The sequence below is a fragment of the Polypterus senegalus genome, chromosome 11 (genome assembly GCF_016835505.1).
Source record: "Polypterus senegalus isolate Bchr_013 chromosome 11, ASM1683550v1, whole genome shotgun sequence".
NCBI lineage: Eukaryota > Metazoa > Chordata > Cladistia > Polypteriformes > Polypteridae > Polypterus > Polypterus senegalus.
In genome coordinates, this window is record NC_053164.1 from 15,893,247 (window position 1) to 15,918,831 (window position 25,585).

General features: G+C 41.4%; 1 protein-coding gene across 3 annotated transcripts; it reads left to right on the plus strand.

Annotated features, from left to right (window-relative positions):
• The first annotated feature begins 181 nt into the window (after positions 1-181).
• sdhaf1 (succinate dehydrogenase complex assembly factor 1) lies at positions 182-24,223 on the plus strand. 3 transcript variants are annotated; one of them, XR_005635499.1, is made up of 4 exons: positions 184-322; positions 17,894-18,029; positions 22,275-22,706; positions 23,095-24,223. XR_005635499.1 is itself a non-coding variant. In XM_039768082.1 (3 exons), exon 3 carries the CDS (start codon positions 22,314-22,316, stop codon positions 22,560-22,562), a length of 249 nt encoding a protein of 82 aa, XP_039624016.1. In that variant the 5' UTR covers positions 184-322; positions 17,894-18,029; positions 22,275-22,313; the 3' UTR covers positions 22,563-22,777. The 3 variants fall into 3 exon arrangements, 2 of the variants coding, with proteins under 2 accessions (XP_039624017.1, XP_039624016.1); XM_039768082.1 differs by lacking the exon at positions 23,095-24,223 and having other exon boundaries at positions 22,275-22,777; XM_039768083.1 differs by lacking the exons at positions 17,894-18,029; positions 23,095-24,223 and having other exon boundaries at positions 182-322; positions 22,275-22,777.
• Positions 24,224-25,585: the final 1,362 nt, after the last annotated feature.

Consider the following 25,585-nt stretch of genomic DNA (forward strand, 5'->3'; position numbering starts at 1 on the left):
CTGACAGTGTGTTCTCTGTGTTTCTGTTCTTGAACTCTTCTGCAGATAGTCGTCTCTGACACGTCCACATCAGCCCCCTGAAGGCTGTTTCTGATCTGTCAGACAGGTCCTCCGCCCTGTTGGTGGCGCTAATTTCTCCTGCTTGCCACAGTTGTGTAGACGGGAGTTCCTCTTTTTCCAGTCACCTTCTACAACTCGTTGCGGTTTAAAGGTCAAATATGGCGAATCTAACCCTTTTTTGGACTTAATGGTTTAAGTTTAGATTATGAAGTTATTTGCTACTCATTTATTATGACAGTGCCGGAGACGGGGTCCGAGCGGCGTAAGTAAATTTGCCATATCTTTTCAGATTGAAGATTTACAAACCAACGCCATTGACATAAATATACAGCGCGCTGTGCGCTTGTATGAGATGATTGGCTGCGCGGCTTAAAGTTTGAATGAACTTCAGTGTGCAGCCCACCATCTATGGTGTGCCTATGCAGATTATCGTATCTGCAGGTCGTTGACGTTTTTCAGTCATATTCTGTTCGCGGAGACTGCTGTCGGTATCATTTGGCAGGACGGAACGTCCATACATAACAGGATCCACTCATACTACGAGGCCAATATTATATATATATATATATATATATATATATATATATATATATATATATATATATATATATATATATTATTACTATTAGGATTCCAACGTTGCAGTCGTGCCTTCGGAGGTCTGACCTCCTACATTTTGAAACTCGAGCAGGTCACGTTGTTTGACGACTTTAATGTGACCACATGCAGTGTGCTCGTGTGCGAGTGGATCCAGGGGGCGACTGCCGGCGCTTTTTAAAAATGTGACTGATTATCAAGAAATCGACACCATAATGATTCACGCAGCAACTTACACAGTTACATGATGCTGCAAAAGTGTCTGTGGCCTCGTAACCATCACACGTACATACGAGTTTATTGGATATCCCATTCCAGAAAGTTACACTCGCTCCCCCAGTCTCCACTCATCTTCTCTCGAGATTTCAGATTTTGTGGCTGTGGGAATTTGTGAGTCTCGGTGAGGTCAGATGATGGACGAGAGACCCGGGCTCACAATTTGGCATTCCAAAGGTGCTCCATTGGGTTGAAGTCAACAACATTTATTTCTATAGCACATTTTTATACAAACAGTAGCTCAAAGTGCTTTACATAATAAAGAATAGAAAAATAAAAGACACAGTAAAAAATAAAAACAAGTCAACATTAATTAACATAGAATAAGTAAGGTCCAATGGCCAGGGGGGACAGAAAAAACAAAAAAAAAAAAACTCCAGACGGCTGGAGAAAAAAATAAAATCTGTAGGGATTCCAGACCATGAGACTGCACGGTCCCCTCTGGGCATTCTACCTAACATAAATGAAACAGTCCTCTTTGGATTTAGGGTTCTCATGGAAGGACTTGATGATGATGGTCACGTAGACTTCTGGCTTTCAGTCCATCAGTGTTGGAGCATCATGAAGCTTTGAGTAGGTGGTGGTGGCGCGGAAAAATAAACAGAAGAGAGAGTAGGAGTCAGTATGTAAGTAAGTCAGGGCAGTATGCAGGCCATTTGAGTTTCTCCCATGTCTTTATGGATCTTTTGTGCACAGCAGCACAGTGATGCCGGAACAGAAAAGGGCTTTTGCAGTCTGAAGCACACAACTGTTTAAAATGTCTCTGTCGGCTGTAGCATTACAGTACCTTACACAACTAAGGAGCTGTGCCCAAACCCTGGCATGAGCCCTCATCCATATAACTTTACAGTTGGCATTATGCAGTCTGGAAGGCAGTGTTCTCCTGGCACCCACCAAACCCGGATTGGTCCATCAGACTGCCAGATAGTGAAGTGTGATTCACCACTCCAGAGCATCATTGCTCCAAATGAAGTCATCTTTACTCCTCTGGTAGAAATCAACATTGTAATTAAAGAAAGAAACGTATCCTCAACAGGACAAATCAGTAATGAGACAGGAATAGAAAGCTGTTTATTGTATCTTTTAATTACTGCTGACCAAAGAGCTTTAGAGGGAGCATTCCTGGAAAACAGTCTGATATAGTATGGTCAGAATGATCAGAGAAACAAACAGTACAGGTTCATTTTATAGACTACCGGCCATCCCCTGCGGCTTCGCCCGCGTATTACTGAAACAGGACAGCGGGGAGGGCCCGGCCCCCAGCCCAACTGTCTACTCCTGGCGTCCGTCTTCCCCTTCCCTCTGCCCGCAGCCTCTGTCTAGGATTGGCATGAATATATCGCTCCTGCAATCGAACTATGATTCTTAGCGCAATGAGAGAAGTCACAAAATCAACCAGAATGTTCAAGGAAATTATTAAAAAAACAAAAGAAATGAAAGATCTAAATCCATTAAGTAGTTCTCTCGTTAGCTAACTAAGCAGAGTTAAGGCTACGCCCCAAGGCAGACGCGTGAGTGAGGAGAGCCCTGCAGTCCGATGAGTCTAATGTGCGCTAATACATTGGTACCGCAAGCGAACTATGATACTTAGCATGATGAGAACGTCTCAAAATGTTCAAGCAAATTCTGCAAAAAACTTGATCTAAATCCGTGAAGTAGTTCTCTCGTGAAAAGCGGACAGACATACAAATGGGTCTAAAAAACTATAAGGAATTTCGCGCTTGGACCACAGAATTTTTAAAACCGTTTCTTAGCGAGCACCTATGGGCCGAGGGTAACGTCCATTCCAAATTTCAAATCCCAGGTCCTCATGGTTCGAGAGATTTTGTGATGAGTGAGTCAGTTGTATTTGGCTTTTATATATATATATATATACACACACACATAAATATATATCTATAGATATATACAGTGCATCCAGAAAGTATTCACAGCGCATCACTTTTTCCACATTTTGTTATGTTACAGCCTTATTCTAAAATAGATTAAATTTATTTTTTTCCTCAGAATTCTACCCACAACAGCCCATAATGACAACATAAAAAAGTTTACTTGAGGTTTTTGCAAATTTATTAAAAATAAAAAAACTGACAAATCCCATGTCCATAAGTATTCACAGCCTTTGCTCAATACTTTGTCGATGCACCTTTGGCAGCAATTACAGCCTCGAAGTCTTTTTGAATATAATACCACAAGCTTGGCACACCTATCCTTGGCCAGTTTCGCCCATTCCTCTTTGCAGCACCTCTCAAGCTCCATCAGGTTGGATGGGAAGCGTCGGTGCACAGCCATTTTAAGATCTCTCCAGAGATGTTCAATCGGATTCAAGTCTGGACTCTGGCTGGGCCACTCAAGGACATTCACAGAGTTGTCCTCAAGCCACTCCTTTGATATCTTGGCTGTGTGCTTAGGGTCGTTGTCCTGCTGAAAGATAAACCGTCGCCCCAGTCTGAGGTCAAGAGCGCTCTGGAGCAGGTTTTCATCCAAGATGTCTCTGTACATTGCTGCAGTCATCTCTCCCTTTATCCTGACTAGTCTCCCAGTTCCTGCTGCTGAAAAACATCCCCACAGCATGATGCTGCCACCACTATGCTTCACTGTAGGGATGGTATTGGCCTGGTGATGAGCGGTGGCTGGTTTCCTCCAAAGCGTGATGCCTGGCATTCACACCAAAGAGTTCAATCTTTGTCTTATCAGACCAGAGAATTTTGTTTCTCATGGTCTGAGGGTCCTTCAGGTGCCTTTTGGCAAACTCCAGGCGGGCTGCCATGTGCCTTTTACTAAGGAGTGCCTTCTGTCTGGCCACTCTACCATACAGGCCTGATTGGTGGATTGCTGCAGAGATGGATGGTTGTCCTTCTGGAAGGTTCTCCTCTCTCCACAGAGGACCTTTACCCCGATCGCTCAGTTTAGATGGCCGGTCAGCTCTAGGAAGAGTCCTGGTGGTTTCAAAGTTCTTCCACTTACGGATGATGGAGACCACTGTGCTCATTGGGACCTTCAACGCAGCAGAATTTTTTCTGTAACCTTCCCCAGATTTGTGCCTCGAGACAATCCTGTCTCGGAGGTCTACAGAACAATTCCTTTGACTTCATGCTTGGTTTGTGCTCTGACATGAACTGTCAACTGTGGGACCTTCTATAGACAGGTGTGTGCCTTTCCAAATCATGTCCAATCAACTGAATTTACCTCAGGTGGACTCCAGTTGAGCTGCAGAAACATCTCAAGGATGATCAGGGGAAACAGGAGGCACCTGAGCTCAATTTGGAGCTTCATGGTGAAGGCTGTGAATACTTATGTACATGTGCTTTCTCAGTTTTTTTATTTTTAATAAATTTGCAAAAACCTCAAGTAAACTTTTTTCATGTTGTCATTATGGGTTGTTGTGTGTAGAATTCTGAGGAAAAAAATGAATTTAATCCATTTTGGAATAAGGCTGTAACATAACAAAATGTGGAAAAAGTGATGCGCTGTGAATATATATAGATAGGTATAGATACAGATATATATATACAGTGGTGTGAAAAAGTATTTGCCCCCTTCCTGATTTCTTATTCTTTTGCATGTTTGTCACACAAAATGTTTCTGATCATCAAACACATTTAACCATTAGTCAAATATAACACAAGTAAACACAAAATGCAGTTTTTAAAATGATGATTTTATTATTTAGGGAGAAAAAATCCAAACCTACATGGCCCTGTGTGAAAAAGTAATTGCCCCTGAACCTAATAACTGGTTGGGCCACCCTTAGCAGCAATAACTGCAATCAAGCGTTTGCGATAACTTGCAATGAGTCTTTTACTGCGCTCTGGAGGAATTTTGGCCCACTCATCTCTGCAGAATTGTTGTAATTCAGCTTTATTTGAGGGTTTTCTAGCATGAGCCGCCTTTTTAAGGTCATGCCATAGCATCTCAATTGGATTCAGGTCAGGACTTTGACTAGGCCACTCCAAAGTCTTCATTTTGTTTTTCTTCAGCCATTCAGAGGTGGATTTGCTGGTGTGTTTTGGGTCATTGTCCTGTTGCAGCACCCAAGATCGCTTCAGCTTGAGTTGACGAACAGATGGCGGACATTCTCCTTCAGGATTTTTGGTAGACAGTAGAATTCATGGTTCCATCTATCACAGCAAGCCTTCCAGGTCCTGAAGCAGCAAAACAACCCCAGACCATCACACTACCACCACCATATTTTACTGTTGGTATGATGTTCTTTTTCTGAAATGCTGTGTTCCTTTTACGCCAGATGTAACGGGACATTTGCCTTCCAAAAGTTCAACTTTTGTCTCATCAGTCCACAAGGTATTTTCATAAAAGTCTTGGCAATCATTGAGATGTTTCTTAGCAAAATTGAGACGAGCCCTAATGTTCTTTTGCTTAACAGTGGTTTGCGTCTTGGAAATCTGCCATGCAGGCCGTTTTTGCCCAGTCTCTTTCTTATGGTGGAGTTGTGAACACTGACCTTAATTGAGGCAAGTGAGGCCTGCAGTTCTTTAGACGTCCTGGGGTCTTTTGTGACCTCTCGGATGAGTCGTCTCTGCACTCTTGGGGTAGTTTTGGTCGGCCGGCCACTCCTGGGAAGGTTCACCACTGTTCCATGTTTTTGCCATTTGTGGATAATGGCTCTCACTGTGGTTTGCTGGAGTCCCAAAGCTTTAGAAATGGCTTTATAACCTTTACCAGACTGATAGATCTCAATTACTTCTGTTCTCATTTGTTCCTGAATTTCTTTGGATCTTGGCATGATGTCTAGCTTTTGAGGTGCTTGTGGTCTACTTCTCTGTGTCAGGCAGCTCCTATTTAAGTGATTTCTTGATTGAAACAGGTGTGGCAGTAATCAGGCCTGGGGGTGGCTACGGAAATTGAACTCAGGTGTGATACACCACAGTTAGGTGATTTTTGAACAAGGGGGCAATTACTTTTTCACACAGGGCCATGTAGGTTTGGATTTTTTTCTCCCTAAATAATAAAACCATCATTTAAAACTGCATTTTGTGTTTACTTGTGTTATATTTGACTAATGGTTAAATGTGTTTGATGATCAGAAACATTTTGTGTGACAAACATGCAAAAGAATAAGAAATCAGGAAGGGGGCAAATAGTTTTTCACACCACTGTATGTGTGTATATATATATATATATATATATATATATATATATATATATATATATAGATATATATATATAGATATATATATATATATATATATATAGATATATGATATAGACATATATATATATATATATATATATATATACAACAACAACAACAACATTTATTTATATAGCACATTTTCATACAAACAGTAGCTCAAAGTGCTTTACATATTAAAGAATAGAAAAATGAAAGACATAATTATAAAACAAAATAAATCAATATTAACATCGAATAAGAGTAAGGTTCAATGGCCAGGGGGGACAGAAAAAACAAAAAACTCCAGACGGCTGGAGAAAAATAAAATCTGTAGGGATTCCAGACCAAGAGACCGCCCAGTCCCCTCTGGACATTCTACCTAACATAAATGAAACAGTCCTCTTTGGATTTAGGATTCTCACGGAAGGGCTTGATGATGATGATGGTCGCGTAGACTTCTGCCTTTTAATCCGTCCATCATTGTTGGAGCATCATGAAGCTTTGAGTAGGTGGTGGTGGCACAGGCCACCACCACAAAAAAACGGAAAAGAAACAGAAAAGAGAGTAGGGGTCAGTACCGATTTTAGAGCCACCATGAATAGTTGTTTTGATGAATTGAACATACAGAGTATCAGGATTAAGTTAAATTACGATTAAAATGAAGTTATAAAAGGCCATGTTAAAGTAATATATATATATATAGAGAGAGATATAGATATATATATATATATATAGAGAGAGAGAGAGAGAGATATAGATATAGATATATAGAGAGATATAGATATAGATATATATATATACAGTAGATTGAATTTACATACGGTGTTAAATCAGTGCATACACTTTAGTTGGTTTACACCCGGGGGACTTGTATAAAATAAAAGTCTCTTATTTTATATTCTGGTTCTTCTTTATACCTTTGAGTTGAGCCACCACCTTTGAAATTTCTGTGCATTCTTGTTTACAGGACATCTGCTGACTTCTTAGTTGTCTCTCAGTGCATTTTGTTGTTCACTTGACCCTTATCTAGTTTCCTGATATGCTTAAACAGGTTTCTGACATTTATTAACCCTTTATGTTATTACTTTAAGATGAATGCTAAAATGATTCTTCCACACTCCACTTGACCTCGTGTTTGGTCATCTTCGGCTGTTTTATGCTCACTTTGTGTGTCAGCACCCGATGACCCTAGTCTGTGAGTTTGCGCAGACTTCCGCATCATGGCTGAGCTTGGCTCCATGAAGCTTGTTCACCTTACAGCAATAGCACTTACATTTGACCGATTAGACAGATTTAGCAGAGCAGACATTTCACATACTGACTTTGTGGCAAAGATGACATCCCGTGATGGTGCCACATTTAAAGTCCCTTAGCTCTTCAGTATGATCCTGTCTGGTTTTTCAATATAGGCTGCATATCTCTTGGCAGATTTTATGTGCCTGTTTAACAATGACACACTTGAACTTAATCGTTTAGAGGGGCATCCACATACTTTAGGCCATATAGTGTACATACTACAGTATACCCAAACACATGAGTAACATCAGGGCTGGATTAACCATTAAGTAAATTAAACACATGCTTAAGGCATCAAGGGAAGTGGGATACCACAGAAATGTTCCATTACCAGACTTACCATGGACGATATGGTGTAAAACCGCAAATGGTGCAGCTGAACCAGATTCCAGAAAAAGGGACTCCCACGTTATTTGAAAAAATGACATACATATTGTAGGGGGCAGATAGGATGAATGAGCACCCAGAAGATCCCTTATCTGGACGGGAGGCCCTCTGGGAATGTAAAGGCATCCTGGCCAAGAGAGGAGAGGATTGGCCCTGAGTTATAATTTGTTACTAACCCTCACATATTCTTTTTCCCTTCTCGATACTCAAATGTGGCACTTGGTGCCACTTCCCAACTGCCAGGTTTTTTTCCCTGCCTAAGATAAAGTCAACTCTGATGGAGGATCACAAGAATCGTCAGGTAGAGTCCTTTCATTGGATTGGCTGGCCCAGCACTGACTCAGCTGTGGAATGGCCAATAGGGTTAGCAGCTTGATGGTGTCCAGGTCCATCCAAATCGTATTATGTGATATCATCTACTGTTAAATTCTGCTCTGTACTTTTAATATTTTTATTTTACTATTATATTAAGGATGACTTGTGTTTTGTTCTGTGTATTGTATTATATTGACCCCTTTCTTTTTGACACCAACTGCTTTGCCAACCTACCTGGAAAGGGGTCTCTCTTTGAACTGCCTTTCCTAAGGTTTCTTCCATTTTTTCCCTACTACGGTTTTTTCTGGAGTTTTTCCTTATCTTTTTAGAGAGTCAAGGCTAGGGAGGCTGTAATAGGGCAGGACCTGTTAAAGCCCACTGCGGCACTTCTTGTGATTTTGTGTGAATTTTATATGAAAATAAATTGTATTATATTCACAAAAACATCCAATCACCAAGAGTCTCCGGGTAGACCTTTGAACCCCATTCAAGATGGGGACTGGGGCTTGCAACTGTTCCCCACAAACAAGGAATTCCCAGTAAGTGTTGGTCATAACCTCGCAGTGATTAAGTCCCTGCCCTTTGTATACACCACCCATCGCTACTATTGATTGGATGGTTTAGGGTAATGGATCTTCTGGACTCCTCGCCGGGGTGCTCCTCTATCCTGTGTGCCTCCTACAATATATATACTGCTCAAAAAAATTAAAGGAACACTTTGAAAACACATCAGATCTCAATGGGAAAAAGAAATCCTCCTGGATATCTATACTGATATAGACTGGGTAATGTGTTAGGAACGAAAGGATGCCACATCGTTTGATGGAAATGAAAATGATCAACCTACAGAACCCTGAATTCAAAGACGCCCCAAAAATCAGAGTGAAAAAATTATGTGGCAGGCTTGTCCATTTTGCCAAAATTTAATTGCAGCAACTCCAAATTGTACGCAGCACTTTGTATGGCCCCTGTGTTCTTGTATACATGCCTGACAACATCGGTGCATGCTTCTAATGAGATGACAGATGGTGTTGTGGGGGATCTCCTCCCAGATCTGGACCAGGGCATCACTGAGCTCCTGGACAGTCTGATGTGCAACCTGGTGGCATTGGATGGACCAAAACATAATGTCCCAGAGGTGTTCTATTGGATTTAGGTCAGGAAAGTGTGGTGGTTAGTCAATGGTATCAATTCCTTCATCCTCCAGGAACTGCCTGCATACTCTCACCACATGAGGCCAGGAATTGTCATGCACCAGGAGCCACTGTACCAGCATAGGGTCTGACAATGGGTCCAAGGATTTCATCTTGATACCTAATGGCAGCCAAGGTGCCTTTGTCAAGCCTGTAGCGGTCTGTGTGACCCTCCATGGATATGCCTCCCCAGACAATCATTAACCCACCACCAAACTGCTCATGCTGAATGATGTTACAGGCAGCATAATATTCTCCACGGCTTCTCCAGACCCTTTCACGTCTTTTACATATACTCAGGGTGAACCTGCTCTCATCTGTGAAAAGCACAGGACGCCAGTGGAGGACCTGCCAATTCTGGTATTCTGTGGCAAATGCCAATTGAGCTCCCCGGTGCTGTGCAGTGAGCACAGGGCAGTAGACATTTGGGCCCTCAGGCAACCCTCATGAAGTCTGTTTCTGATTGTTTGGTCAGAGACATTCACACCAGTGGCCTGCTGGAGGTCATTTTGTAGGGCTCTGGCAGTGCTCATCCTGTTCCTCCTTGCCCAAAGGAGCAGATACTGGTCCTGCTGATGGGTTATGGACCTTCTATGGCCCTCTCCAGCTCTCCTAGAGTAACTGCTTGTCTCCTAGAATCTCCTCCATGCCCTTGAGACTGTGCAGGGAGACACAGCAAACCTTCTGGCAATGACACGTATTGATGTGCCATCCTGGAGAAGTTGGACTACCTGTGCAACCTCTGTAGGGTCCAGGTATCGCCTCATGCTACCAGTAGTGACACTGACTGTAGCCAAATGCAAAACTAGTGAAGAAACAGTCAGAAAAGATGAGGAGGGAAAAATGTCAGTGGCCTCCACCTGTTAAACCATTCCTGTTTTGGGGTCATCTCATTGTTGCCCCTCTAGTGCATCTGTTGTTAATTTCATTAACACCACAGCAGCTGAAACTGATTAACAACCCCTCTGCTACTTAACTGACCAGATTAACATCCCATAAGTTTCATTGACTTTATGCTATACTCTGATTAAAAAGTGTTCCTTTAATTCTTTTGAGCAGTATATATATATATATACACAATAATAATAATACTAATAATGGAGGGTAATGATACTGTATATATTAATCTTGGAAATACAATTAGAATCTGGTAAGTGCCACACGGTTCACCGAGGCCCACGTAGTTGTTCTTTCAAAGTCAAAGAAAACTTTATTGTCATTTCAACTGTATACAGGTAGGCGAAATTGCGAAGCTCAGGGTTCACAGTGTCACAACATGAAGTACAAATAAAAAATCAAATTAAAAATAAAATCTAAATTTAAAATTAAAACACAAGCAAGACAAGACAAAGAAGTAACAGCAATATTGATAAGTAGTAAGCAATATGAACTTTGATGCAATGTGTGGTATTATGCAATTTAAATACATAAATATAGTCAACTAGACATTAAGCCTGTTACAGTAACGGGCGCTAGAACAGAAGTGCATAAACATTTGTATGAACAGTCTATATTAAATGGCAAGGGACCTTGTATGTTGCTGTAATATGCGTCACTGTATTGTGTGCCTTTAATTTTCTCTCTCAGTAATACTGGTTTGTATTTCCGTGAAATGCCTGTAATTTTGTCAGACAGTAATACAGTGGAACCGAAGTAATTTCCCCCGTAGGATTGTATGTAAATACAATTAATCCGTTCCTGATCATATGAACTGTATGTAAATATATATATTTTTTAAGATTTTAAGCACAAATATAGTTAATTATACCATTGAATGCACATAGTAATAGTAAACTAAATGTAAAAACATTGAGTAACACTAAAAACCTTGAACAACAGAGGAAAGTAACACTGCAAGAGTTTGCGCTATAGCCTTACGACCCGCGAGTTTTAAGCACAGGGAAAGAAATGAACATTTGAAAAATCCATAATTTAATAAACCACCAAGAAAAGTAACATTGCAACAATGCACGTGTGCGCCTGTGTGCGTGCGAGCGTGCGTGCGTGTCTGTCTCTGTGGCGGGCATGCGTGTGTGTGTGTGTGAGTGCGAGCTTGTCTGTCTCTGTCGCGGGCCTGCCTGCGTGCGTGTGTGCGCCTGCATGTCTGTCCCCCATGCGGGCCTCTATGTGTGCGTGCGTGCGTGCGTGTGTGTGTGTGTCTGTCTGTCTCTCAGGCGGGCCTGCGTGTGTTTGTCTGTCTCTCGTGTGCACGCACCTGTGTCTCTCTCTCTCTCTCTGCACACACAGGGAATGCACAGGAAGAGACTGAACACGTGCCGTGTGGCCCTGCGCATGCGCTCTTCACCAGAAGACACACACACACACACGGACACCTGGACGCACACAGGGGTTTTATTAAAGAGGATAAATATGAAATACCAGTAATGGCGTACTGCACGATAACATGTAGTGAATACACTTGACTTGTAGTTTTCTTCCTCTTTCTCTGTACGTTTACCATTCGTTTGCTCAGAGGTTCATGCGCTTGCTCCTTCCTGAGCAGCTCTTCATTTCTCCACCCTAGTGGCCCGCTGCTTCTGTTCTTTAGTCGGCAACTTTTCGCGTTAAAACTGATTAAGTTAGTTTTTGTGTTGCAGTTACTTCGTACGTTTTATTTAATTTGTCACTTAAGCTGGCACTTTAAGTCATCAATCTGCCTCAAGAATGATTAGCATAGGTGGTAGGGAATGAGAACGGCGCCCATACGCATGCGCCGTGCTGCCGCCCTGCTGCGCGCTGCCGAGAGTTGTTTCCACAATAAAATAAAATAAAAATAAAAAGAGTAATAAAAATTATCAGCCTGAAAGCAGATAGTAGACATCACATAGTACATGTGGACCAAATTTCAGGTTAATAGTTCAAACGGTTTGCTAGCTACAGGTAATTTAAAATCCTGGACAGACAAACGAACAGCCATGGTAGCGTATTATATAAGAAGATAATAAATAAATAATAGATATAGATAATAAAGAAATTATCAGTGTATGATAATAGTTGTTTAAGACGTGTAAACAATGACAGGTCAGAATGTTTCACAGCAGAAGGATATCAAGAGTGTCCAAATCCTTAAAGGTCAGTATGAGATTTTCAGTTCTTTTCTACCTGCACACTCGTCTTTACAGGACTGTGACTTGATGTATAAAAGTTCTGTTTTTAGAGGTGGGTGAGGCCGTGTGGTAGATCCCAGGGGGCAGCCTGGTGTTAAGGAGTCTGACAGCTTGAGGGTAAAAACTCTCCTGCAGCCTGGCGGATCTGGCTCTGATGCTGCAGTATCTTATCTTGGATGGCAGAAGTGTGACAAGTCCATGTGAGGGGTGTAAGGGGTCCTGCTCAATGCTGCCGTCCTTGCGGACACTGCGTTTGTAAAATATATCCTGTAGTGAAGGGAGAGGCACCCCAATAATGTTCTCTGCCGTCTTCACTATCTTTTGCAGGCGCTTGCAGTCGCATATGTTGCAGTTGCCATACCAGACAGTGATGCAGCTGGTCAGAACACTCTCAATGACTCTTGTATTGGTCATGTCAGCTGTCCCGTTCAGTTTAAGGAATCCAATCCCTGGCTCCGATACCCGGACGTTTTTCATTCCCGCATTCCCGGGAATGAAACTGCTGTAATTCCCGGGAAACCGGGAACGGCCAAGTTCGCATATATAGCGTGTAAAAGTGTAAAATCGATCAAGAAATAACAGTTATAGTTGAAAACTGAAGACTTCATTGACGTCTGTCAGACAACAGCTTTGAACAGCAACTTGAAATTGCAACGTGTCAGTCTGTTGCATCCGTATTATCTGTGCCAAGAAACTTGCCATCACAGAATGATGACAAGAAACTGGATGCATCAGTAACTTCTGAAATGGCGGTGTTTCACAGCAAGACAAGCGCGGGCGTTGTTTAGAACAAGTGTATCTGTATCTGATGACTGTGCTGTCTACTTCAGTGGAGGCAAAGTGTGCTTTCTCAGCAGCTGGCGTACTATGCACGAAGTACTCTCGCTGGATGACTGCACGCTGGACAAGTTATGCTTTCTATGCTCTTATTACCCGCAACTAAGTAGATCGGGGTGCCCACAGTTTTTCGGCTTGGTGGTACTTTTAAAATAACCAGGTCGAAATGATCTACCTACATTATATATATATATATATATATATATATATATATATATATATATATATATATATATATATATATATATATACATACATACACTTGCATAACTGAATAACCTTTATGGCACAATAACAATTCAATAAATTTATGGTCACTACAGTATTTGGATTTGATAATCTTAATGTGGAAAAGGCTGACTCGCATAAATAAGTAGAGCCGAATAATGCAGTCAAGGAGCTTTTGAATTCAGCCGAGTGAAAAATGACGGCTTTCCGATTGACTGCAATTTTAGTTCCCTCTCCTTTCTCTTTCTCAGATCGCTGGAAGGAAGTCAGTTTCAGTAGTTTTATGAACAGTTCGAAAGTGCCTTTCCACATTTTCCTTCTTTGGAATAGCAATGATAGATTGACAGATCAGACAAACGCACTTCGATTGTGACATTGTGAGAGAAAAAATCCTCTTCTAATTACACATAAAGCCCATACTCTCCCCAAACTTTTTTTTTTTTAATCCCTTCTTTAGCCGATATAAATTGGAAGGCTAACTAGATCACAGCCGGAGTTTTGAAGTAGCTCACGCGTGCGGGATGACCAGCTTGTTTAGAAGAAAGGAGAGCTCAGACTGGCTGCCCTGTATGTCAATCAAGTGGCAAATGCCATAGGGAGGATATATGATAGACTAACATTTAAAAAAACTTTTTGAATGCAACGCAATCTACCTGCACTACCTTTGCGATCTCGACGCATTGGGTACCCCTGAACTAGGTACTTGTACTTATATGACAGCATGAACTGCTTGTAGATAAGGTTAGTCTTTTATTGGGGTCAACATACTGCCAGTAGTTTTATTAAAAAATAAGTGTTGATCGTTCTAAAACTGTTCACATGTGAGATGCCCGTACACTGTGTCATCCCGGAATGACATGCAGGGTTCCCGAATTCCTAGGAATGGATAAACCCGTCCGGGAATGGATTCCCTAGTTCAGTTGTCCACTAACAGTGTGTGCAGCTCATATTTTCAAGTTCAAAGTTTATTGTCATGTGCACAGTAAGGAAACACATTTCCCAGCCATCCATCCATCCATTATCCAACCCGCTATATCCTAACTACAGGGTAACGGGGGGTCTGCTAGAGCCAATCCCAGCCAACACAGGGTGCAAGGCAGGAAACAAACCCCGGGTAGGGTGCCAGCTCACCGCAGGATAGGGGAAACCCCTCCTCACTATTTCTGCGACTTCCAATATATGTAGGAAGCCCAAATTTCCCATACTCATCCTTTACACTGTACTTACAAACGTTAAGTATGTTTCATTTTGCGCCGTGTCCCGTAACGAACTTTCGAAAATAATGTCTTCTTTTGTTCCAAGATGAACACGCACCGACGAAGTTAAAGCATGTCTGAAGTCTTCATTCCTATTGCCTAGGACCAACATTCTTACCTTAAAAATAAACATGAGGGTTTACTTGAAGTGCAACAAAAAAGCCGGAGAGTTCGCAGCTCTCCTCATCAAAATAGGTGATGGCAATTTAATTGAACAGAACTGTAAAATCAATGTCTCCTGGTGAATACCTTACAAACCCTTATTGAAAATGTTTACCCCAACCTACGAAATCTGCATGAAAAGGACGTCTCGTGGTTGAGGAAGAGAGCTATTCTAACACAAAAAAATAACATGACTTCACATATAAACACCATTTTACTTCACCAACTAATTTCCGAAACAAAAACAAATAAGTCTGTCGGCTCTGTTGCAGAACTAGAGGACACGGTGCACTATCTGGTAGAGTTTCTTCACACTCTTGGAATCCTCCGGGCATGCCTCCGCATAATCTACTTTTGAAGATCGGCGCACCAATTTTGTTACTACGAAACTTACAACCACCAAAACTTTGTAGCGGCACCAGGCTTCAGATCAGTTCTCTGCACAAGCACCTCATTGAGGCAACTGTCTTCACTGGAACTGGCTCAGGGGAGACTGGATTTATTCCTCGCATCCCTCTCATACCCTCTGACCTCCCATTCCAATTCAAACGCCTCCAATTTCCAGTAAGGGTCTGCTTCGCCATGACAATAAATAAGTCACAGGACCAGACTCTAAAACAGGTCGTCATTGACGTGACACAAGATTGCTTCTCACATGGCCAATTGTACGTTACATGCTCAAGAGTAAGCTCAGCAGACAGCTTGGTCATTTTACAGCCCGAGGGCAGAACCGTAGACGTCGTTTACAAAGAGATCCTTACATCCTAAAAATGTGCATTTCTCATCCATGACATTTGCAATCGTAAATTAAACTCCCTACAATCATCAAATTCACTCTCAATACTAAAATGAGCCTACGACGATTACATTGACAATCATGTTACGTTATTTTTAAAAGGTTTCCTTTTCTTTTTCATAACTTCTTTAACACACTATTTCTCCGCTGCGAAGCGTGGGTGTTTTGCTAGTTAAAGGATAAATTTGCAATTTTTAAAGTCAAAATTCTTTCTTCACAAACAAAGTATATTAGCATTTGCCATGCAAAATTCTATAAAATCTAACATATATCTTTCAGGCACTAGTGTTCTACTTTGGAATTAAAAGGGCACGGGGAAAGCTGGAAAACAAAGGCCTTAAAACATACCAAATAAATCAATTTTTCAAGCCAAGACAGTTGTTGACTGTTGATCTGTGACTTTTGATTACACAGACATTGTAAATAACTTTATACACGTCACCTTTGAATAAAAAAACGCCAGTATTACGAGGTTTAGCCATTTCAAAAGAAGACCAGCTGCATGTGATAGCTCAGCACTTAGTCGTCATTTTGCAACATTCCCGGAGTTGGGATTCCTCCTAACAGATCAAATCACAGTAAACGTTTTGTGCCACGTGGTTGTTTTTATTTTGAGTAACTTTGTTATTTATTTGTGAACTCACAAAAGCCAATAGAAAATATATTGATACCGTGAGGGAATAAAGAGTTCAAGGAATGTGTGATAAAGTGATTGTTTCCAGATCCCTTTTTTTGTTGCAAACATGGAAGGTGCATAGCAATACTCAACAACTGTCTTGGCTTGAAACAAAATGGACGTATTTGGTAAGTTTTTTAGCTTTTCCTCCGTGATCCTTATCCTCCATTGTAAAGCATCAGCGTGAGCATTAGATTTTTTAAAATGTATAGAAAGCTTTTAATTTGAGAACACAGTTTCATGTGGCAAATGCATTTGCAGTGCCCTCCATAAAGTTTGGGACAAAGACAGATTTGTCCTTGATTTTCACCCCTCTGTCCCACAGTTTAAAATTACAAATCACACAATTCAGACTTTGTGATTAAAGTGCACAGAACACTTTCTACGTGGTCCCCCCCATTTCAGGTCACTATAATGTTTGAGACACAGCAATGGCAGGTCTATTAAAGCTGTCATATTTAGGATTTTGTCGCATATCCCTCACTGGCAATGACTGCTTGAAGTCTGTGATTCACATACATCACCAGGTGCTGAGGGTCTTCTCTAGTGATGCTTTGCCAGGCCTCTAATACAGCCATCTTCAGCTCCTGCTTGTTTCAGGTTGCCTCCACCCTTAAGTTTTCTCTTCAGCATATGGAAGTCCTGCACAATTGGATTAAAATCAGGTGGCTGGCTTGGCCATTCAATAATTTTCCATTTTTTTAGCTTTGAGAAACTCCTGTGCTTCCTCAGCGGTGTGTTTGGCTCTTATCTTCTTGTTGGATGAAGCACCATCCACCGAGTTTGGAGGCATTTACTGGAACTCGAGCAGATCAGATGTTTCTGTACACCTCAGAATTCTTTGTGCCACTGCCGTCAGCAGTTCCATCATCAATGAAAAGAAGTGTGCCACCATCTGTGGTAGGCATACATGCCCAAACCATAACACCCGCACTACCGTATTTAACAGATGAAGTGGTCTGCTTTGGATCTTGGGCAGTTCCTTTTCAACTTCACACTCTGCTCTGCCACCACTCTGATCATGTTCATCTTTGTCTTGTTTGTCCACAAGACCAATTTCTGGAATTCTGCAAGCTCTTTTGAAGACTTTCACAAACTGCAATCTGGCCATACTGTTTTTGTGACTAACTAGTGGTTTGCATCTTGTAGTGTGGCCTCTGTATTTCTGTTCATGAAGTCTTCTGCAGACAGTCGTCTCTGACACGTCCAAATGTGAATTTCCCCTTGGGATTAATAAAGTATCTATCTATCTATCTATCTATCTATCTATCTATCTATCTATCTATCTATCTATCTATCTATCTATCTATCTATCTATCTATCTATCTATCTATCTATCTATGCCTCCTGAAGACTGTGTATGATCTGTCGGACAGACGTTTGTTGCTTTTTCTTTACCATAGTGAAGATTCTTCTGTCATCAGCAGTGTTGTTCTTCCTTGGCCTACCAGTCCCTTTGTGATTACTGAGCTCATCAGTGTGCTCTTTCTTCTTAGTGATATTCCAGACAGTTGGTATAGTTCATCCTAAAGCTTTACTGATGTCTCTAATGGTTTTATTTTTTGTTTTTCAGCCTCATAATGGCTTTTTTGACTCTCGCTGGCACAGCCTGATGACTGCAGTTCTGTCTTATGCTGGAGCAGAGGCATAGTTCTTGGCACAGTGTTGATGCTGCAACTGTGCCACTGGGTCTTTTGGCTTTGAGCAAGGTATTTCTGTGTTGTATGTATGGATTAGTCTCTCTAAGACCCCGATATAGCACACTCTTTCATTATCTGTGAACAGTACTGTCTCCAGCAGGGGGTGTTTGCTACCTGGGATTTTCTTTTGTAGAAATGCAGGACATACTTAAACCTATATATATATATATATATATATATATATATATATATATATATATATATATACTGTATATATATATATACACACAGTGGATCCGGAAAGCATTCACAGCGCATCACTTTTTCCGCATTTTGTTATGTTACAGCCTTATTCCAAAATGTATTAAATTCAGAATTCTACACATAGATAGATAGATACTTTATTAATCCCAAGGGGAAATTCACAGCCTCAAGTCTTTTTGAATATGATGCCACAAGCTTGGCACACCTATCCTTGGCCAGTTTTGCCCATTCCTCTTTGCAGCACCTCTCAAGCTCCATCAGGTTGGACAGGGAGCGCCGGTGCACAGCCATTTTAAGATCTCTCCAGAGATGTTAAATCGATTCAAGTCTGGACTCTGGCTGGGCCACTCAAGGACATTCACAGAGTTGTCCTGAAGCCACTCCTTTGATATCTTGGCTGTGTGCTTAGGGTCGTTGTCCTGCTGAAAGATGAACCATTGCCCCAGTCTGAGGTCAAGAGCGCTCTGGAGCAGGTTTTCATCCAGGATGTCTATGTACATTGCTGCAGTCATCTTTCCTTTATCCTGACTAGTCTCCCAGTTCCTGCCACTGAAAAACATACCCACAGCATGATGCTGCCACCACCATGCTTCACTGTAGGGATGGTATTGGTCTGGTGATGAGCGGTGCCTGGTTTCCTCCAAACATGACGCCTGGCATTCGCACCAACGAGTTCAAAATTTGTCTCATCAGACCAGAGAATTTTGTTTCTCATGGTCTGAGGGTCCTTCAAGTGCCTTTTGACAAACTCCAGGCGGGCAGCCATGTGCCATTTACTAAGGAGTGGCTTCCGTCTGGCCACTCTACCATACAGGCCTGATTGGTGGATTGCTGCAGAGATGGTTGTCCTTCTGGAAGGTTCTCCTTTCTCCACAGAGGTCCACTGGAGCTCTGACAGATTGACCATCGGGTTCTTGGTCACCTCCCTGACTAAGGCCCTTCTCCCCCGATCGGGTTTAGATGGCCAGCCAGCTCTTGGAAGAGTCCTGGTGGTTTCGAACTTCTTCCACTTATGGATGATGGAGGCCACTGTGCTCACTGGGACCTTCAAAGCAGCAGAAACTTTTCTGTAACCTTCCCCAGATTTGTGCCTTGAGACAATCCTGTCTCGGAGGTCTACAGACAATTCCTTTGACTTCATGCTTGGTTTGTGCTCTGACAAGAACTGTCAACAGTGGGACCTTCTATAGACAGGTGTGTGCCTTTCCAAATCATGGCCAATCAACTGAATTTACCACAGGTGGACTCCAATTAAGCTGCAGAAACATCTCAAGGATGATCAGGGGAAACAGGAGGCACCTGAGCTCAATTTGGAGCTTCATGGCAAAGGCTGTGAATACTTATGTACATGTGACTTCTCAGTTTTTTATTTGTAATAAATTTGCAAACACCTCAAGTAAACTTTTTTCACGTTGTCATTATGGGGTGTTGTGTGTAGAAGTCAGAGGGAAAAAATGAATTTAATCCATTTTGGAATAAGGCTGTAACATAACAAAATATGGAAAAAGTACTGTGCTGTGAATACTTTCCGGATGCACTGTGCATGTATGTATATATATATACCTTCAGTAACAATGGCAGAAATAATCAGACAAGTGAAATGTGGTACAAGATGGTATATACCATATAGATTTAACTTGCTTTAAAATGGAAGTTTCACTCCCAATATACAATGTAGTAAAGTAATTTATACATACATATCCAGGCTGAAGAGAAGCCATTGGAGCAGTACAATCATTGCCTAGTTCTTCAGTGGGGAATGCTGTCATTGTACGCACAGTTCGTTGGAGTGTAGGTTTTATTCTTGTAGACGGCTTCTTGATGGTCAATCACCATTACATACACATTCTGAATATTCAGTGAGGTTTTTATGAAACTTGCCAGGTATGGTAACTACCATCTGAGCTGTATCGTATATGGACTGTGCTCTTCTAAGATCAAGATAGCATCTTTTTACCTACCTGTGCACAGTGCACCTGCTGTGCTCACTCATGGCCTCTGCCTGCTTTAATCAACCAAAAATCCCTGTCTGAAAGATCTGTCCCCACATCAGCTGCATTAGGCTCATAAATCATATTTATCAAATAGTTATTTTGCAATTCCATTTACAAGTAGTTTTGCTGTAATCACTTAAGGTTAGGGTTAGTTAGTGCTTCAGCTATAAAAATAAAATGTATGTACACTAAACATAATTAAGCTCACAAACCACAGTATCAAACAGTTATTCTTCAACACTACTTAGTGCTTTTTTTTAATAAAAAACAAAGTTTCTTTTCAATCATATTAACCAAATTTGCACAACTAAATATGTTTGTTACGTCGACTAGTGGTTTATGTGCCACACTTTTCTCCCCATACAGAGAGGCCATTTCTTTTTAACGTACCGAGACTCTTTAACATTGCTGCCCATTCAAAGTACTTGGCCTTTCCGCTCTGCACTGCCACTACTGTTAGATCAGCACAGATATTGCAGTCTGAGAGTGCTAAGATAGGAAAATTTAAATGTGATTATTGTGATCAGTGGGCTAAAATCCATCAACTACATCCAAATGTGTTCAGGAAACCAAATCTTCCTTGTCTAGTGCTATTCATTAACAAGTAATGCTTGGAGACTAAACTGTTTTTAACCTGGCTAGTCTGGTCTTTAATGCTCTGGTGAATTTTGTTGAACCATCAAGGAGTGAACAGCTTGACTGGTGTCATTTCTAATGCTAAAATCTCTGTTACACTATGTATATATATATACACTAGCCATCCCCTGCTCGCCTGCGGCTTCGCCCATGTATTACTGACACAGGACAGTGAGGAGGGCCCTGCCCAGCTCTCTTCTCCTGATGTCACTCTTCCCCCTCCCCTCGGCCTGCAGCTTCTGTCTTGGATTAGCACGAATATATCACTCCTGCAAGAGAACTATGATTCTTAGCCCAATGAGAGAAGTCGCAAAATCAACCGGAATGTTCAAGCAAATTATAGAAAAAAAAAAGGTCTATATCCGTTAAGTAGTTCTCTTGTTCGCTAAGTAAGCGGAGTTAAGGTTACACCCCGAGCCAGACACGTGAGTGATGAGGGCCCTGCCCCCCTCCCCGCAGCCCGATAAGTCTCTCTCGGATTTGTGCTAATAAATCGGTACCACAGGCGAACTATGATACAGTGGAACCTCGGTTCATGAACGTCTTGGTACACGTACAAAAGTGGTTTACGACCAAAAAGTTCGGCAAACTTTTGCCTCAGTTCATGACCACACACTCGGTATACGAACAAGCCAGTTTTCCTTTCGGTTTGTACATGTTCAGTCTCTCCCTGTGCATTTCCTGTGCAGCGAGCGAGCGAGAGAGAGCGCGAGACACACACACACACTAGCATGGGAGAGAGAGAGACACACACACACACTAGCATGGGAGAGAGAGACACACACACACACAGGCGCACAGGAGAGACACACACACACACACACACACACAAAAGAGAGCGAGCGAGAGAGGGAGGGCTGGATGCATAAGGTAGAAAAGGCTTGTTTTTGTTTTGAGTTCTGTTTACAGTGATCAGGTTCATAGCGTGCATTGTGGCAATGTTACTTTTCTTGGTGGTTTATTAAATTACGGATTTTTCAAATGTTCATTTTTTTCCCTGTGCTTAAAACTCATTAAAAAAAAAAGTGTTTTTAGCAAGTGGTTCGTAGCGCTATAGCGCCAACTATTGCAGAGTTAGTTTTCTCTGTTGTTCAAGGTTTTCTCAGTGTTTTACATTTAGTTTACTATTACGCAGTGCATTCTATGGTGGAGCCCTTACCCCAATTCCATATCTCACATCTGGGCCGGACAGGCACACACACTTCCACGCATAGACGTTTATATACAAGAAATGTTACCACCGCCCAAAGCACTTTCTAGGACACAGCAGTAAAAGTTAATTCTGCATGTGCCCCAACTTGTGGTACATTTTGGGTCATGCTTCTGCAAGTTAGGGGTAATCTGATTAGTGTTTGCTTGATTGCTTTTACTTCATATTATAGAACTTCTAACCTTTTTTTTTCTTTTTTTTTCATTTTAGCTTTCCTGATGCACTGAGACAAGAGCACATTTCTCCTCTATGGCCCGACACAGCAAACTACAGCGGCAAGTCCTGGCTCTATATCGGCAGTTTTTGAGAGCTGCACGGGAAAAGCCTAGCTCTTTGCCTCGTATCCAGGAGGAATTTCATCAAAATGCTGCAATCCCAAAAACTGACATTATGCATATCGAATACCTTTACAGACGAGGACAGAGACAACTGGAACAGCTTAAAGATTCCAGCACAAAGGAATGTGGGGCCTTTGTCAAAACCAAAGCGGACAGCTAACATTTTCACGATTCCCGTTATGTGTGCAGACTGTTCAAGAAAACAACAAGCAACAAGTAATCTATAGAAACTCAATGTAAGATTATTGAATGCAGACACGGCCGACTTCAGACACACTTCCTGCTAATGATGCATTTGTAGAGTGTAAGATGGATATGTGAATTATTACATTTTATTTGAACTGTTGCATTAAAAATGCACTTCTCCATATAATATCTGTTTTGTTAAGTATATCTGGGAACGTTGAGATTATGTATGAAGTTACATTATTAATTAATAATATTATTAATAATAATTATTATTAATTATTCATTATTTCATTACACATTATTAATATTTAATTATTAATTATTAAGTTACCTTATTAATTAATTAATAATAATATTATTATTATTCATTATTAATTAATTCATTACACAGTTATACTGCTGTGCTACAAATTATTATGCATGTGACGTGTCAGTACGATTTAATTTGCTTTTTAGTTTTTCAGTGGAAGTCTTTGCTTGTGTTTTGTCTCCTGTGATTTTAGATATCTGGGACCAATCTGCCAAGTGATCTCCATTAAACGGAAACCTACTTAAGGAGGTTGTTCCACATTATTAAGCAAGTCACCGTTCTCATGCAATATAGGGAGAAAGGAAGATCTTTCTAAAGACGAAAAATGTGAAATAGTGCAATGTATTGCAAAAGGCATGAACACAATTGATATTTCATGAACACTGAAGAGGATTCATCAAACTGAAAAGATTTGTGTGTGTAAAGGCTTGCTAAGGAAAGTTTCTGTCAGGCAAATAAACAGCATTAAAGGAGCAGCTAGTAAAAAGCCACTGATGAGCAGCAAACAGATATTTGAAGCTGCCGATGTCTCTCGAGTCCCAAGAACCTCTCGATGCAGGATCCTCCAGAGGCTTGCAGATGTGCATAAAGCTGTATTTTGGCCACCCCTAACCAATGCTCACAAAGAGAAATGTTAGCAGCGGGCTCAGAAGTACATGAAGACTCATTTTTCAAAAAGTTTTATTCTCAGGGGAATGCCTTGCTACACTGGATGGCCCAGATGGATGGAGTTCTTCGTGGTTGGTGAATGGCCACCCTGTTCCAAGCAGACTGCAAGGAGGTGGTGGAGTGATGTTTTGAGGTGGAATATTGGAAAGTGAGATGGTAGGTCCCTTTAGGGTCCCCGAGGATGCCAAAGTGACCTCTGCAAAATATGTGGAATTTCTAACTGACCATTTCCTGCTATGGTATAAAAAGAAGAACTGTGTAATCCGGAATAAAATGATTTTCACACAAGACAAGGCATCATGCCATGCTGCAAAAAACACCACTGACACCTGGGTCAACGTAGTCGTAGAAAGAGAATAAAATCATGGCATGGCCTCCATCATCCCCTGACCTCAACCCTATTGAGAGCCTGTGCAGCATCCTTAAAAGGAAGGTCTATGAGGGTGGGCGGCAGTACACCTCAAAGCAGCAGCTCTGGGGGGCAATAGTGGTGTCCTCAGATGACATGCAGGTCGAAACTATCCAAGGACTTACAAGTTCAGTGGGGGAGAGAGTTGTTAAAGTGATATCAAAGAAGGGCTCATATATTAATATGTAACTTGATCTGTAAATATGTGTTTTAATTTAAATTGTATTTACTTTGTGAAAAATGACCTCATCAGATTTCTGTTTCAAATTCTTTACAACCTATTGAATGTTTTCAAACTGTGTTGTAGTGGTAGTACTAGGGTGTTGTACTGTGTTAGCCATAATGGATGCAGTGAGACGTCAAGCAAAATGACACCTTTTGTTGGCGAACTATAAAGATTACAACATGCCAGCGTTTGAGGCAACTCAGGCCCCTTCTTCAGGCAGAGATGTAATCAATGATGAAGAATTACAACTTGCCTGAAGAACGGGCCTGAGCTGCCTCAAAAGCTTGCAGATTGTAATCTTTTTACAATAAAAACTGTGTTGTGTATAACAATTTGGGACACTATTGGAAGTTGCTTTGAAAATATTAAAAAGCTGATGTCATCATTAGTAGTTTTGCTTGTAATAAAATCCAGCTGTGTAAGGCTGTGCTGTAAAAAGCCTGAGGTCCTAGAATCTATTCAAATCGTCAGAAAAAAAAATTAAAATGTAGAGGTGTCAGGTAATTGAAAGGAACTGCTCTGGGCATCTCTCTCCCAGGAGGTTCTGTTTTGCCGACTTGCTCGCCTCACTTGTGCATTAGTGGCTAAGCGACTTTGTCTTTCTTCGGAGGTTTCATTTTGCCGACGTGCTTGCATCGCTTGTGTATTAGCGGCGGGAGCAGAAGTAAAAGGAATGCCGTTTTGCCCATGTGCTCGCCTCGCTTCTCTATTAGTGGCTAAGCGAGTGACTCTTTCTTAGGAGGTTTCATTTTGCCAACCTGCCGGCCTCGCTTGCGTATCATTGGAGGTGGAGCCCTTACCCCGACTCCACCTCTCACTTCTGGGCTGGACTGACAGACAGACACACACACATACATACATATACACACACACACACACACACTTCTGCGCATGGAGGTTTATATACAGTGGGTACGGAAAGTATTCAGACCCCTTTCAATTTTTCACTCTTTGTTATATTGCAGCCATTTGCTAAAATCATTTAAATTAATTTTTTTCCTCATTAATGTACGCACAGCACCCCATATTGACAGACAAAAAAAAATTTTTGAAATTGTTGCAGATTTATTAAAAAAGAAAAACTGAAATATCACATGGTCCTAAGTATTCAGACCCTTTGCTGTGACACTCATTATTTAACTCAGGTGCTTTCCATTTCTTCTGATCATCCTTGAGATCACCTTCATTTGAGTCCAGCTGTGTTTGATTATACTGATTGGACTTGATTAGGAAAGCCACACACCTGTCTATATAAGACCTTACAGCTCACAATGCATGTCAGAGCAAATGAGAATCATGAGGTCAAAGGAACTGCCTGAAGAGCTCAGAGACAGAATTGTGGCAAGGCACAGATCTGGCCAAGGTTACAAAAAATTTCTG

Coding starts and splice junctions, on each gene's coding strand:
- sdhaf1 (XM_039768083.1), top strand. CDS start 22,314: ATGGCCCGACACAGCAAACTACAGCGGCAAGTCCTGGCTCTATATCGG.